At 38.5% G+C, this 16,429-nt stretch overlaps 1 protein-coding gene and 1 long non-coding RNA gene across 2 annotated transcripts in view; one reads left to right on the top strand and one right to left on the bottom strand.

Annotated features, from left to right (window-relative positions):
* LOC144206056 (cadherin-4-like) overlaps nucleotides 1-16,429 on the top strand; it is a 206,816-nt gene that overhangs the window by 134,331 nt on the left and 56,056 nt on the right. Inside the window, exons 3-4 of the mRNA XM_077730752.1 lie at nucleotides 4,788-5,014; nucleotides 11,495-11,689. Of these exons, the coding sequence (XP_077586878.1) occupies nucleotides 4,788-5,014; nucleotides 11,495-11,689 (422 nt within the window). The remainder of the gene's footprint in view (nucleotides 1-4,787; nucleotides 5,015-11,494; nucleotides 11,690-16,429) is intronic.
* LOC144206062 (uncharacterized) lies at nucleotides 11,098-13,745 on the bottom strand. The gene is made up of 2 exons (XR_013328286.1): nucleotides 13,232-13,745; nucleotides 11,098-11,602 (listed from the first exon to the last, which is right to left on the bottom strand). It is a non-coding gene; the product is annotated as an uncharacterized LOC144206062 (long non-coding RNA).

Genomic DNA, 16,429 nt, shown 5'->3' with positions numbered 1-16,429 from the left:
CGATCCCAAGTCGGTCCTCACTGTGTGGAGCTTGCATGTGCTCCCGTGGGTTTTCTGCAGGTACTCCGTTTTTTTCGCATATCCAGCTATATACTCATTTACCTACTAATGATACAGCCTCAGGAGCAACATAGGGTTCGGTATCTTGCTCACGAATACAAGGGCAAAATCACCAGGGTGGGAAATAAAACCCACAACTTCCGCTTTGGGGAACCACAACTCTACTACTGAGCCACAACATCTCACAATATGAATATGACCACTATAAGACAAAGCAAAAAGCCAAATTCTTGTTTATTTGATTATTTGAATTATGCATAACTTTTTACACTGGCAAAATGTGTTTTTGCATTTAAAAAGAGGGTATTAAAAGCCTGCTTTTCATTCTTATTATGTCTCTTTTAATTGCAACAAATGGATTTTCTCTTGACGAGAGAGAATTTCTTCTTCCAAATCCTACCGTCAAGTTATTTTGTACTTTCCTCAATGTTTTGCCCCAACTTGAAAAAAGGCCCCGATCTTCTCACAGCAAGAACAACTCGAATTATTCTGTCCTTTTTATTGAAGTTTGTGGTGATAGAAAGGGGGAAAGAGGGAAGCATGTGACAACATTCGAGTTAAATGAAAGTGAAAAGAATGCAACTCATGTTTGTGAGAAACAAACTGAGCATCAATGCGCAGAAATCTAATTGGTCGTTAAAGTTGATCCTATCAGTTGCATATGATCGGGAACTGAAAGGTATCTTTGGTTCCTTGGTTGCCTGTCTTGTCCTGTCTTTCAAGGCTGGACTACTGAGCTTTTATACTGGCTATGACCCATGACCTCAGGCAGGGAGCGAGAAGAGTTAGGTCTGATTGGGTTTTCTGCCCCCTGTTGGTCTAGAGGGGGGCAGACATATCTTCTACTTATTTGACTTGACATGCTTCTTTGCTGTCTCTACTAATCACTGCTAGGGCCAGACTTAATTCCCAAAAGACTCAGTTCCTTCGTCTTCGCTAGTTCTGACAGTTTTTCTCACTTCTTGTTTTGTTTTAGGGTTAGGGGTTAGGTTACACTTGCAAATAGATTTTTTGTGTATTATGACATCTATGGATATGCTGGCCAGTGCTCCATCCTCCACAGACTATTAGATTATATGTCATAATTTCAATTTGGGTCCTGAGTATACAGTCTTAATTCCTAAGTACCGCACACCAGTGTTTGTCCTTTTATAATTTTGGTTTTCTGTCTGTCTTTTTTCAAATCTGAAGGATTCTTGAGTGAAAAGTTGTGGTAGGTGCATTCCAAATGCATTAGCCTCTTCTTCTTTTTTCAAACATTTCGATGTTGACAGAAACAGTTTAGGTAATTGCTACAAAAATGGTCTATGCTACAGTTACAGAGCCAGTATATTCTGCGTATATTTTGCACAATATGAAGATGAACAACTCCTCAAGATAGCCATCAAACATTGAGCAACCTCTATGATCTGTTTCAAACAATGCTTTGATTGTCTTTCATAGTTATGGCAAATTGACAGTGGACCTGGATATGTTGAATCTCTTGTTGTGGGCCAAATTTTATGTAGAATGTCTGCTCTGATTAAACTGCAAAGTCTCTGTTGTAACTTTAATCATCATCCATACTGTTTTTTTTCTGCATTGGCCGGTCCTCTTCATCTATCACTGTATTCTCTATCGACCCCCCTCCTCTTTAGTCGCTTGTTCTCTCTTGGTCTCTCATCTCATTCTCACTATCCATCTGTTTCGATCTCACAGGCCCAGTTAACCTGTTTTAACAGCCATCTGAGCAGCCATTACCTATACAGTGTGGCAGTGCCTGCTTGAGCCAGAATTCCTGTATTAGGACGCACCAACACCATACTCCCTCAGCTCATGGGTTCTAATCTAAACTTGTAACATGAGTCTTCTCATGTTACATTTATGTTAATAAGTGTTAGTTACAATTAATGTCTCAAAGTGCTTCATAGGCACACAGTTGACACACAATTTTGGCAATGTCAGATCGGAGTTGCAAAAGGAGCAAGGATTAAAACCCCAACAAGGTTTAACAGATGGGAGATCCTTTCCAGTCTGGGATGACCTGGCAACAATATAGGTATCAAGTGAGCAACATTTAACAAATCAAAGAACAATCAAAAACAACTTGAAAGTCCAATTAATATAATGAGACACAATTTTTAGGAGTTTATGGAGAATGATTCTTCCTGTTGATCAAAAACTGGACTCCTTCAACTTTGTCTCAGAGGAAGATGACCACATACGAACTGTGCTAGGCTGGTAAATATGAAGCCAGTACATTATATATTAGTAACAGTTACTCCCCACTAGCCCGACCACTTGGGAAATTAAATAGGCATTTCCATGACCAACATGTGCTTTTAAGTAGAAGCCATTGTAGAGGCAAAAACTAAGGTAAAATTAAAAAAAAAATCTACTGATGCAGCAACTAATTTCCACAGGTATAGTTTTGTAATATTTTATAAGTATCATGACCTTGAAATTGCAAAATAAGCATCATAAGTGAATAGACAGCCATTGCAAGACAGCCTGGAGTAGTGTGAAATTTTGCAGGCTTTCAAAACTAGACATTGGAGGACCAGAGAGCAAAACTTTACAAGAATGTGAAACCTATAAAATAAAAATATAAACAGCCATTTACAGTTCTGACTCAAACTAGTCCCAAACAAGATAAACTCTGCTCATTTCATCCTTTATTTTTATATTTGGTTTGAGTCGTTTCCTTGTATATGTATATGTAGAGTGACATAATGTAGCTCTCAGTAAAAATATTCAAACATGCAAATTTTCCATCTGCCGATAAAGTATGAACAGATTCTCTTCTTTCGTTGTTCAATTCATTTCACCTCCTGTGTGACAACCACCTTCACTCATATTCTATCCGTCTGTCCCTATCCCCTGGGTATTTCCCTTTCACTTTTGCTTTTAACACTCGTCACAACTCTTCTGTGTTATTTATGTTTGTTGTCTTAGATTGAATAAGTACCTTTGATAGTAAATCGAGTGAGAGTAGATATGTCTTTGAGTTGGAAATCCTCCTAGTGAGAACTATGACTGTCTTTCGTAAGAGACACAGTTCTTTGCCTTCAGATCTGTCTTGCCAGACTCTTTCTGTCCCAGCACGGCTATGCGGTGATGAGGCCAAGTAGACTTTTCGTTTATGGCTTTTCGTCTAATGAGACTTACTCTTTTTTCATTCCAAAAACATTTCTAGTAGGCTGGTTAAAGACTCCAAATCTGTCTGATGTAAATAGTTGTCTGTCTCTTATTACTCTACGATACGCTGGCCACCAATTCTGGGTGTCCTAGGCTCCAGAACCCCACTGATAAGTGGGATCAAAAATTGAATGAATGAATGCATGATTGATGCCTTTATTGTAAACACGAGTATATGCAGAAGAAATTTCTGTCTTCAATTGAGAAAACTGTTTTGCATAGAAGAGATAGGAATGTTCATTGTGTCTGGTTGTGCTAATCTGACAAAAAAAGAACACAGTCAGATTACGATGTTGCATACATTTTTAATGATGTGGGTTCAATCATTTCAATGCAATAATTGTATTTTGTGAAAGTGAAAACTACTGGTTTATTCAGGAAAACAAGTTTCTGTCCATACGTCTGTTGTGTTAGTATTTGTGCCATGTGACTAGCTAGTTGCTTGAACACCAGATCAATGCACAACGTGGGTTCTTTGCTTTGGTCGGTGCCGCTGGGGTTCTTTTTTAGTCCGTTGCCTCATTCAAAAACAAACTCTTTTGGCAGCATCGACCTGAGGAACTATTGGAGGTCTCCTTGGGCTGCTTCAATAATCTTGGCATTCTTTTCTTTATTTGGTGCAAAATTGGTTATTTTTGCTTTGTTTTATCATTTTTGTGAGTGCCTCGGTTTTTAAAGTTCAGATGCCTTTGTCAAATCAGAATCATCCTTGGTTTTTTTGATGGAAATTGTTGCAAGCAATGGTAGTAATATTGAATGGCACTATCTAAAACTTTCTCTAAAAAGGATGAGCCCCAGTTAGTTGGTGCGCCTAAAGCACTTAATGACCCTGGTCGCTCAACTCATTGGGTGCATTTCTTACCGACACGCTACTTGTATACAGAGGAAAGGTCTGACGTTAATAACAACAGGATGTGGCTGTGAAAGGCGAGGCAAGAAAAGAGCATGTACGAGTAAGAATGTAAAGATAGTATGTCGGTTTGACCTGGCACCTGCAAAGAGGCCCAGTCAAAAATATAATATTATTGTCTTTGTATTCTGTGTTGTGGAAGTTGTAAATAATATTGATTTTAAAATACCATTCACGTCCACTTGTGTGGAGTTTGCATGTTCTCCCCGGGCCTGCGTGGGTTTCCTCCGGGTACTCCGGTTTTCTCCTACATCCCAAAAGCATGCATGGTAGGCTGATTGGACACTCTAAATTGCCCCTAGGTATGAGTGCGAGTGTGCATGGTTGTCCGTATCCTTGTGCCCAGCGATCGGCTGCCCAATGATCCAGGGTGTCCCCTGCCTCTGGCCTGGAATTAGCTGGGATAGGCTCCAGCACCCCCACAACCCTAAAGAGGATAAAGTGTTTCAGAAAATGAGATGAAATGAGATTTGAGATTTTTGAAACTATTTTCCTAATTATTTGGTATTTTTGCTGAAAGGAGTATATTTACATTCAGGTTAGCGCCACAATTCACATTGTAAGTCTTTATAAATTGCCCGCGTCATTAATTATTAGATGCTTAGAGTAAACTCTTAAATGTTTCTTCTCTCTTCTACAGTAAAATTTGACGACTGTGTGGGAAACACGGCAGTGGTTTTCAAGAGCAGCGATCCCAACTTCAATGTGTCACCAGATGGGTCTATCTTTGCTGAGGGAACGGGAGCTTCCATGGATGAGCCAGTCCAGTTTAAACTAACAGCAAGGGGGCCTTACTCTCAAGTCTGGAAGACTATGATCCAGCTGGCACTGATAGATCCTGCCTCGCATAAACAAAATGAAAATGAAGTAAGTCAACACACCATCACACTTGATTTTTAATTGTGAAGCCATCTCGACATTTCTGTACACTCCTACCAGCCGTTAGGCTAACAGCCATAATTCAGGTCAGAACTCTGTGGGGTTTGAGGAAGTGAACAGGAAAAAAAAAGTGGCGTACCTCATTGTTAAACGGGCTAGAATCTTTCAGCAGAAGAGGAAAGGGTGATTTCCCCCATCCACAAGCTGTAAATTGCCTTGGGCACCCCACAGGTCCTTGACATGTCCTCTTCTAATCAACTACTATAACTGTACCAGCAATGACTGTTGACCAGCTTTAGGTGACTCATAAACAACACCTCTCAATTGTAGTGAAAGGAATGTTTAACTGAAATGTGTGATTACTGCTTTGCTGCTTGTTTGTAATGAGTATTTTTAATTTAAATGGGGTTGAAAAATGCATGCACAAACACTAACGACCATGCCAATTTGAAATGTCTCTCAAACCTCTTTGCTCTCTTTCGCAACATCGTTCTCTTTTATATCAAATTATGCAAGTTTGTGGTGTCATTATCACAATCTGCTGGGCAGTGGTTGTGTAGAGCTTAGTTGGAACCAAACACAGGAAAGCAAACAAGGTCAGGTAATGTATTGCGCTGACAAAAACTTGCATAACCAAGGCAGGATATTCAGAAAACAACAAACATTAGGGAATCAGATAATAAAACCAAACCTGACGGGCAGGCCGCTGGGAAATCGTGATCACGAGACATTGGCATAACAACGCGGACGATCTGGCAAGGAGTGACAATCACACAGGGTTTAAATAGACAGACATGGTTTGACGACACAATCAGAAACCCCTAGGTAACACAAGACGCAGCAAGCAGGAGGTACCCCAATGGCAGGAAGACGACAGGTGAACTCACTGGGCAATCACATGGACAGGTCACACTGGGGAAAAAAAACATAACAAGACCGATTCCTAACAGATATGTTAACAATGATGTGCCACCTTTGCTGATTTGGTCAAAAAGAAAAATAATCCTTATCCTCCATGAATACAAATATTTAGTGTCTGGTCAACAATAACAACAGCCAAGCTATGCACACTTTGTGAAACAGAGCAATAACTAATTAGGAATTAATGAAGTTAATATTCAGTGAACACAAACATACCCAGTGATTGTGTTAAGTGTTAAATGTCCCTCATCTGCTGCTCAAAAAAAAAGAAAAGACAGGAAAAGCATTTTGAACTGGGATACCAATACCTGATATTACAACATCAAACCAGTCAACTGTTTTTATTGCATTTCCTACTACCTTCTTTTTTAGACTGTAAGTCACACCTGAGTATATAATAAACCGCACCAGCCAAATAACAATGAATAGGAAAGAATATATATGTTACTAAGGGGATACATCACATTTTTAGGAGGGGAATGTTTTATTTGATCAGAAACAAAGACGAAATATACGTCCGGAAGTCCGGAAAAGACGCTACAACATTTTTTCCATCAATCCGTATGACCTGTGGCAATATGCTACCTTATAAGTAAAACTTGAAATGCCATAGAGACACTTTTTGTGTTCCACCCTTTACCCGAATTGGAATGCTCTGAAAAACCGTTGTCCCTGACCAACCCCTCCGTTTTTATTGGGGGCCTTGAGTGTAATTCTGTTTTCATTCATTTTAATTTTGTTTTTCTTAACATTTATTTTTTTTCATATTTTTTTCAAAATGTTATAAAAGAAAAAAACAATAATAAATTACAATAGAACATAACAATGGGATGTTCACATAAGTGGGTCTATATGGGATTAATATTATAATTTTCAATACCAAACAGTCCCTTGTCCTTTAAATAATTCTATTTAAAATAATGGTAAAGAAAGTGTAGCACTCATCACAGTTTTCAAGAATAAAAGAATACAATGCAGTTGTTTGAAATGTTTTTTCCCAGAAAGGTTCCAAAAAATGGGTCAGATAGTGGGGGTGGAATTCTATAAAATGTTTGCTCACGATAGGGAGGTAATATGATCAGTGTTTAGTAGTGGTGGTGGAAGGTAGTGGGAAATTATCTCTTGTGTCCGCTCCTACTTCAAATATCTGCAAGTGTGGAAAAACAATTAGAAAAAAAATCTAATCTGGCTCGGCAAGTAGCCAATCGTGTGTTTTTTTTTAAGTTGTGTCATTTCAATGCCAAATACTATACTATATTAAGCAATATTTGATTGCAACAACAACAACTTAACATGATCTAATTCGACATGTTTTCACCACTGACTCTGAGATTTATTTTCATTAACTAAACGATGGTCATTAGAACATTTCGGATGTCTTATAGGTTTTGCCCGATGCCAGAACAAGGCATATTTCTTTCTTTGATCAGTGTCTGTACTTTTTCTGTTTAAGAATCAAACGTGGGAGTGCATCCAAGCAAGACGTTTTGATCAGTAATCCACCGTGGTTGGCAAAAGGCGCACCCTCTAAGCTTCTTGCAGCCCTAGCGGGTGCAATACCAGTTTATTTCTCTCTTGTTTATTTCTTCATCTTTTTTCCTCCCTGTATCCCTCCCTTGGGAATTCACTCATACCTATTTGCGCATTTGAAAAAAGGGAGGAATGGAGAACATTATTCATTTTAAAAAAAATATGGAGGTCAGCTAATGTACTTGTTTTGACATTTCAAATTTTTTATTGCACGAAATACTAGTTGTTGTTTTTTTAGCTTTCGATACAACAACAGTGCAATGTGACCCAAGGACCTCTAGCAAGATTTGGCTCTCCCATAAGTAAAAGAATACATTTGTAGAAAACTGGCTGGTGTCTGTCAGATGTTGGTATCCTGACAATGCCTAAAAGCAAACAAATGTATGCATGTTTGAGCACACTTGCCAAACATTACAGCAACCATTTAAATGTCCATGTGTTTGGTGGAGATTCACCAGTTGCATATTGATGTATATGGAATAGTGATATTTTATGTACATTAAATTATGAAAAGAAGCCCAAAATGATCTTGCATTCATATTCAGATATTTTCAAATTCTGAACGAAGGGTCACTTTGATGTAACTTATCATTTAATAATTGTTAACTTTGTACCACTCAAGCTGTTACTGCTCTGTTGCTTCATGTGTTCATTTTATTGGTTGTCCATCTCCTTGTTTCCTGCAATCGGCTGGCAATCATTTCAGGGTGTCTTCTGCCTCTGCTGGGAAAGGCTTCAGCTCCCTACGGCGACACTATTGCGGATAAAGCAGTTCAGAAAAAGAATCAATGTCATTGTCCGAAGGGGAACTTTTCACGCAACATATTGCACACAAGTAAACTAATAAAAAGCAGGTAATGCAGTATAAAATTTTCTTGTAAATTTTTGGTAATTAAACTACTCTTTCTTTCTTAATCTATAAAATTCTCTGGACCATTTCTATTCTAACCCAGAGCGAATACTAATACCAACAAAGTCACCTGCGGCAAACCACCAGGTTGACCCCAGTAAATGTATACGTTTCGGTGGCAACCTGTACTGGTTCCTATTTTCGTATCGCGTAACAATTGCTACCTGCTAGCGTGGTGCAAATAGCCTTGTGACAGTGTGTTGGCAAATTTGCCATCCTAAAGCCGCGTCACTTTTTGCAATTGTTATGTGGACAAAGGTAGGCCAGTGTGTTCCGTGCTTCTATAGGGCACTCAACCCAACTTGTGCCCCCCTTTTGGCCGCCCCACCTGTCATGTCTGCTGCTGAACAGCCTGCGTCTTGGCGACCCTTGGTGTCTCACCAATAGGAGAGATCTATCCCAAATGGGGTGCCAGTTTTGGCACCAAGATCTTTGGCGTGGTGTGGCCGCTGCAAGGACCTTTTCTTGGGGTCAAACTAGAGGAACAGGTGACTTTGTTGGTATTAATACTTTTACTGCACATGCGTGAATGGATCATTCAGGGCTTGCAGCACCGCCTCTGGCAGTCATTCGGGATTCACAGAATCGTTGTTACAAATATAACTTTTTATTTTCTCTTCAGTAAAAACACCCACATACCTAATCTGCTCCATTGTGTTACCTTTTCCTTTACTGATGGCTTTTTGAAATTGCAGTCCACCTGTATTCATTCGGTTTGAAAGCATTTTTCCCCTTAATTTAATTTTGATTAAAGTTTAGTGGAACTTTGAGCAACAAAATGGTAGTGCATCGTTGTTCACCAGCCAATTATTTTGGTTTGAATTACATTAATTCGTGACAAACAGCTTTTTCCCAATTCAGCGGTGGGGGGGAATAAGGACTCTGGACAACCCTGCTGATGGAAGGCCTTCCAACTTAGTACCCAAATGGAATGGTCTACTCTTCGGTAAATTCCCTGGGAAAGTCACTGCAACTCCTTTATTTTGTTTTAAATGTTTACTAAAATTGAAATCTTGCACATTCCAAAGTGATCTTTTTATTGAATCAAGCAATTCTTACACAACATTAACAGTCACAGATTTTAGTTGAATGTTGAGGTTTTGGTTTAACATGTGTGTAGGATGATTTTCAAACAAGTAAAAATTGTGAAAATATGAAATTAATTAATTCCTTTGATTCATTTTCTGAACTGCTTTATCCTCACAAAGGTCACGGGGTGCTGGAGCCTATCCCCGCTAACTTTTGGGGAGGGGGGGTCCTTAATTAGTGGCCAGACAATCGTGGGGCCCGACGAGACGGAGAACAATTCACACCAATTCAACAATTTATACCATGGGGCAATTTAAAGTGTTCAACCAGTGTACTTTGCATGATTTTGGGATGTGGGAGGAAACCGGAGGACCTGGAGAAAACCCACGTAAACCCAGAGAGAACATGCTAACTCTACACAGTGAGTACCGATCTGGGTTTGAACCCTCAACCCCAGAAACCGACAAGCCAACATGCTAACCACTCATCCGTCAGGCCAGACCATTTACTATTTATAGATGCAAAAAGAAATTCTCTCTCACAAACACACACAACTGTTTACTTCCTGCCACGTCTCAGCAAACCTCTGCTGTTGTTTTTACACGTCACTGCATCAGCCATACACATAAGAGTGCTACAGGAATCATGTTATTGAAACAATCTGTCAGGGAGAAAAACAATATCACTGCAAGGAGAGGGCTTGGGGCAGTATGTGAGCAAGAGATAGCTCAGGGGAGAGTGATTGAGATAGAGAGCAGAAGTTATGCACTGCTTCAGCAATGATGGTTGTGCCCGCTTTCTTGACATGTTTGGCCTGCCTCGTATCCTGGGGTATGTTCATAAAAAAGCTGCACAACACATTCAGAGCATTAGCAACCTAATCCAACCTTTGACTCTACTCTGCAATACAACACCTGAGCACATGTTGCATCATCCAGAATGCATACCAACAAGAGATTACCACTTTAAATCAAGTTCTTGAATATATTGACATGGGATATCTACCCTTCATGTAAACATTACAGCTCTCATTTTGAATAACTGACATTTGTTTCTGCTGGAAGAAATGGGGAGTCTCATATTATAATAGTATTATTTTTAAAATAAATCATAATTTGTTAAAAGGGTTTTTCTTTTTTGCGTAACGGAGTGGTATCACATCTGCTACCATGGTGTTGTGAATCAGATTGGTAATCCCACCACAAACTCTTTATTGGATTGGATTGGATAACTTTATTCATCCCGTATGGACATATTCCTGGAACGATTAGCAGCTTCGATTCTTTGGTTTCCAGTTGTATTCTATGTAATTTTGTTTACACCTATTAGAATATGATGCAATAATGATAATGCAACAACATACGTCAGAGTTTATCATTTTAAAATACTATAATAAAAAAGGTTTCAATTTGACAAGGAGTAGTGGGTAATACTCCTTTTACTTATTTTATTTACATAAGAACTGGATATTGTGTTTTTGTTTAAACAAATTATGCTACTTCCCTTTTCATCTCTTGGTTGTAGAAATAATATCCTCTAAGTAAACAGCAAAGCAAATTTCTGAGAAAATGTTAGTTTAATTCACTCAACTAAGCTTTTAATGACATTGAACTTTTATAATTGCCTGGCCTGCAGAGAAGAGTGGGAACCTAGGCGCAGGAAGCAGACAAAAAACAGGGACTGCTGGTGCACAAACTTAAGGTTTAATGAAAAACACCTAAATAAAAACCATTACAAACATAAAACTTGGAAACATTTACAAAGCATTAAACTAAACGGGGAAGGACAAAGACACACAATGGCGAAAAGGCAAAATAACCAAAGACAGAAAATAGTCGCACGCCGACACACACAAACACGGGGTGTTAATACACAGACAGCGGTTGGTGGCAAGAACAAACACCTGGGTCACACAAGTGAAGGAGAGCCAGGAAGAATACAGCAGGTGAAACTCATACAATCACGTGGACAGGACACACAAGGAAATACACCCAACCACCAAAACCGCAACAAAACTTGACATGAGCATTAACAAGAACATCTAGCTTTAAGTAATCAACCTTTTCTTTGTCTTGAAGGTCACAACCAAAGATAGAAATGTTGCTGAAAGGAAAGAGAAGGAAACATTCGAACAACTGCTGCCCATCATCATGTTTTCGGGGGTCAGCCGGAACACCTCCAAGGGTCTACGAAGGCAGAAGAGAGACTGGGTCATCCCCCCAATAAATGTTGCCGAAAATTCTCGTGGACCCTTCCCCCAGATGCTCGTCAGTGTAAGTGTGATTTGTTGATAAATAACAACTAACTTCTCTTAGGGGAGTGCAATTTATGCAAAATAGCAATCTGGTAGGAAACTGCCTTAAATCTAACTTTTATCCCGATGGTACTGTGGAGTCCCTTTTATGCTCTGAAAGCCACAAAATTGTAATGTGTTTTAAAACACCCTAGTAGGCGAAGCTTTATCAGATACATTGCAGAACTTGATGTGATGGACTCAGTTTTGGCAGTGAAACTAATTATGAATTCTGCTTTGTCACACTTCTACAGTTGTCTTTATCACACTTTTTCAGAAGTTAATATACCATTACCTTTTAAGCATAACACGGCTCACCTATGGGTCCATTTATAAACAAAATCCAACTAACAGCCAATTTAGTAACAGTTCATAGTTATTTTTAAAGAATTCATTGAGACAGAATACATGCTGCATATTTTTAAGGGGTGTAAAAATGCAAGCTTTGGCAGATTGTAAAGTGACTCTGAGACTGGAAAAATAAATGAAACTGGGAAGAAAATTGATGCAAATGTGCTGTGTGTTGAATGAGAGTATGAGGTAAGATTAAGAAGTCCTGTCTGAGATTGTGAGATATTTCTCACTTATGATGATCTGCCCGTGGTGTAATTCTTCAAAACTACTGCAGTCTGAAAGAGCTTTTACATTCTCATCTCCCTTTCCTTTTTTTGGGGAGTTGGGGGGGTATATGGTCTAAAACATTTTGTCATCAGCTTTGCTCTGTCTGCACAAAATCTTCCACATCATCTTTTGTCTCTTATATTGCGTAAAAGCTGCATCGTAAGCTGTTTTCATGTATTCTTATTTTCCTATTCTTTGTTTTACAATAAATCCAGGAGAAGGTATTTTTATCTAGCTGCCTGGGAATAATCCACAAACGTTTTTTCTTTTCTTTTCTATCCTATCTTTATGGAAACATGGAAGGAAAAGACAAGGAACAGCTAAAAGGGAGAGGATGCTGTTTTTTATTTTTTTTATTAGAGATTCTTCCCCATTCTAGTATGGAGTCTCAGAATACAGCGCTTTTCAGTAGTACTAAACCTGTTTCAAACTGGCTGCAGAAAAAAGCCAGTTGGAGGACCTATGGAGAAGTTCAACCCCCTCCCCAACAACAGAAACATGTTTGAGGGTATAGCTTTCATCCAAACACTGTCCCCTCGACACAGTAAATAAGTCAATCTGGGCCTGGTAAGAACAAGGGGGATGTGATGCATGTTGATGCATCTGTTGTGCCTGCATGTGTCTTTAATGATGACTGGAGGGTAACCAAGGCCATATTGAAAACTAGGCGCATTAACAAGGAGACAGCTCTGGGAAATGGCTGGGGTAGGGCTAATTTGACTTCACTTAGTGTTATTTGTTTGCTTCACTTTGTTTCTGCCCCTGATAATTTAAGCTGCTTAGCTCGTTTTACTGTCAAACTATCAGGAACTCTGTGCTAAGAAGACGACAACCAGTTCTATTCCTTATGCAAATAAGACCGAGTTATGCATCATTTTTGTGTCTCATCTTTTATGCTTACCTGAAACTGCCATTCCTCAGTGGTCTCTTTGCCATGTGCTGCCTGCCTTAATGGCCTGTGAAGTCAGTCTCTTCCCTAATGGGCCGATCTGTCATTCGGTTTGTTGTTGAGTGACAAGCAGACAGCCACTGCTTTTATACCTCAACCTAGTTACCATCAGTTGCAAGGTTGGTGTCAGTAGGTCTACCTACATCTCATCAGTACCACTGCATTGATCAGGCCAGTTGGCAGGACACTACTGATGTCCCTATAAGCTCACAACCTGACTTTACTGCAGGGCATTGTTGACTTCGCATGTAGTCTTGGAAAAGCCTCTTTCAAGCTAAGATGATTCAGACCTCTGTTAGATTCTTTTTTCTAACCCCTTTGTAGCAAAGCCAGACATGTTGCCATGGCACTGCATTATTGCATGTTTTGACCTTCTTCCTCTGTTTTCACTATTAATTCCTGATTATAATATTTTAATTTGACAAAAGACAATTGGAAAACAAATGATCAACAAATTGGTTTTCACTGTCACGTTGCACATTCGTTTAAAAATGTTATGCCCCTCTTTTTGGTCCCGATATTAGATTAGATAGACTTTATTCATCCCATACTTGGGAAATTCATTGTCGCAGTGGCAAGAAGGTGAGAACACAGACACAGGGAAAGATCAACAATCTTAAATATTAAACATGCTCAATGTTATTTTACAATCTCTCTCTCTCTCTCTCTCTCTCTCTCTCTCTCTCTCTCTCTCTCTCTCTGTCACATACACTCTATTTCTCTAATTTGTATTTAGTTCATTTCTGTGGGAAATGTTGGTTAATCGACATACGACCTAGGACACGGAACACATTAATCTCATATTCTCATTTTGCACGGCAGGTGTAGTTGGATTACCACTACACTACTGGTTCCTCCCAACAAAGCAAACAACAAAACACACTTTTTTATAGATGACATTAAACAAAGGAAGCTGAACAAGCATAATCTCTACGCAGAGTCGAGAAATCAAGGACAAAATAATCAAAGCAAAACTTATGAAAGCACCAACAAATGAAAAGTAACGATTTACTACATGAAGCAGGGGAGAACAAGCTAGCAGGACATTAATTGTTAAGAATGAACTAATACTCAAACAATATCCACACTTAGGAGTGATTTTTAGTAAAAGTAATTTGCTCCCTCCATCACAGAAAAAGTGAACGTCCACACTATCTTGTTTGCGAGAAACATTTGAGCCACATAGAACCACACACTTGTGTATATTTTCCCCCGGGTTCGAGTCCCACACTTAACGCCTACTTTTTTATTTTACACAATGTCGAAAATGTATTGAAGATGATTGCAAATAGTAAGCAAGGCATTGTTTTGTCTCTCACGTTAAATGAAAAGCAAGTTACTTTATAACAGCTTTTTTCTGTCTTCAAGGTGGGCAAAGCCTCAAGAGGGGGCAGCAACGTCTGTTGATGAATAAATAAATCATTTGATTTAGTTATTTGTTGATAGTGTGCTATAGCTTTGGAAAATATGTTAACTAAGTCGGCAATTTACACAGATCATGACTCCTATATTTGATCTGGTGTTGGCTGCAGTGCATCTTGTGATGTTTATTGTGCTTTGAGGCAGCACCTGTGCTCCAGTTTTCATATCTCTCTGTGGAGTGCGTAGAGAAAATCATTTTTCAGAGCAGAAATGAGAGAACTTTCCCCTCCCTAAGGTGTCCTCTGCTTGTGTTTACATGTGATTAATGGCTGCTGTGCTTCACTGGCAGACACAGTGGAAAGAAAAAAAACTGTGAAAGACAGACAGTGAAAGTCTACAAGGAAAAAAAGGAAAGTCAAATTCCAACACAAAAAAATAAACAAAGCAGTTGATCAAAATGGATTTGAATCCGTAAAATAATCATATACCGTATTTTCATGACTATAAAGCGCACTTAAAAGTCTCTTAATTTTCTCCAAAATAGACTTCTAATCCAGTGCGCTTTATATAGGGACCAATACTAAAATTGTTATCACGATAAAATAGAATAAATCAGTCGATAGGGACACCATCTTCTACAGCTCTCACAACTACGGCAAGCAGCCCCAGACTCTCTCTCTCCGGTACGCAATGACTGCTGGGATATATAGTTATTTTGTCAATACACCCAGTATGACGGCGAACACACTAATTTGGTGCTCGTCGTCATTTCCGATGGATTTACAAAATAATTCCTGCCGCTAGATGTTGGCTTCAACTGAGCAATCAGAGCTAGACTGCAAACAATATATATATATATATATATATATATATATATATATATATATATATATATATATATATATATATATATATATATATATATATATATATATATATATATATATATATATATATATATATATATATATATATATATATATATATATATATATATATATATATATATATATATATATATATATATATATATATATATATATATATATATATATATATATATTAGATGGGGATCTCTTGTTACATGATCTTTAGTAGTGTATAAGTTAATAGCTATAATCAAAGTTTGGGAAAATATTGTCTGTATGAAGACAATTGTTTTGCAATGGTCTCTAAATTCATAAAATACAACAAATTATGTTTTTCATGTTTCAAACACCTCTTTTCTGGTAGGCTTTCTGCCAGTATGATGTATTTGCACTAAATGTATTCTGTAGGGATACGAATTGTGTGAAGTGCCTAGGAAGAAAAAGGCTTTGGCCCACTCGGGTACATAACTCAAACAATCATGTCAGCATTTCATCTGTTTCCTCAATAACACATTGGCTGTTTTAAGCTCTTTGTTAGATTTTATCTCCTGGAGAATTCACTCTTTATTGACATTACAAACCCCTACTATGAGTTTTGTTCCAGCTCAAACAACCACCATTTGGCGAAATATACAGTGTGATATTGATGCACTCATGGATTTAAGCAGTGTTAGGGAATGAGGGTTGTCTCATCTTTCATCGACACGATGACACAGGCCTAACTTACTTGGTTCTCAAGGATTTTTCTTATGGACAAATCTTGTTGTTTTTTTGTTGTTTTTGCATTATTTGGTTTACTGGTATGCTTTTGTAGATAACTCCAAATCAACCTAAGCCACTTTGTTTTGTCCAACCTTGGAGCTGCTCCCTTATGCATTTTCCCTGCCATCCCCTCCGAGTTCAACGGACTTTATAGTGC

This window comes from Stigmatopora nigra, chromosome 1 (genome assembly GCF_051989575.1).
Source record: "Stigmatopora nigra isolate UIUO_SnigA chromosome 1, RoL_Snig_1.1, whole genome shotgun sequence".
In the NCBI taxonomy this organism is placed as follows: Eukaryota; Metazoa; Chordata; class Actinopteri; order Syngnathiformes; family Syngnathidae; genus Stigmatopora; species Stigmatopora nigra.
Note: the sequence above shows the minus strand (reverse complement) of the source record. Positions and strands in the feature narration are given on the sequence as shown.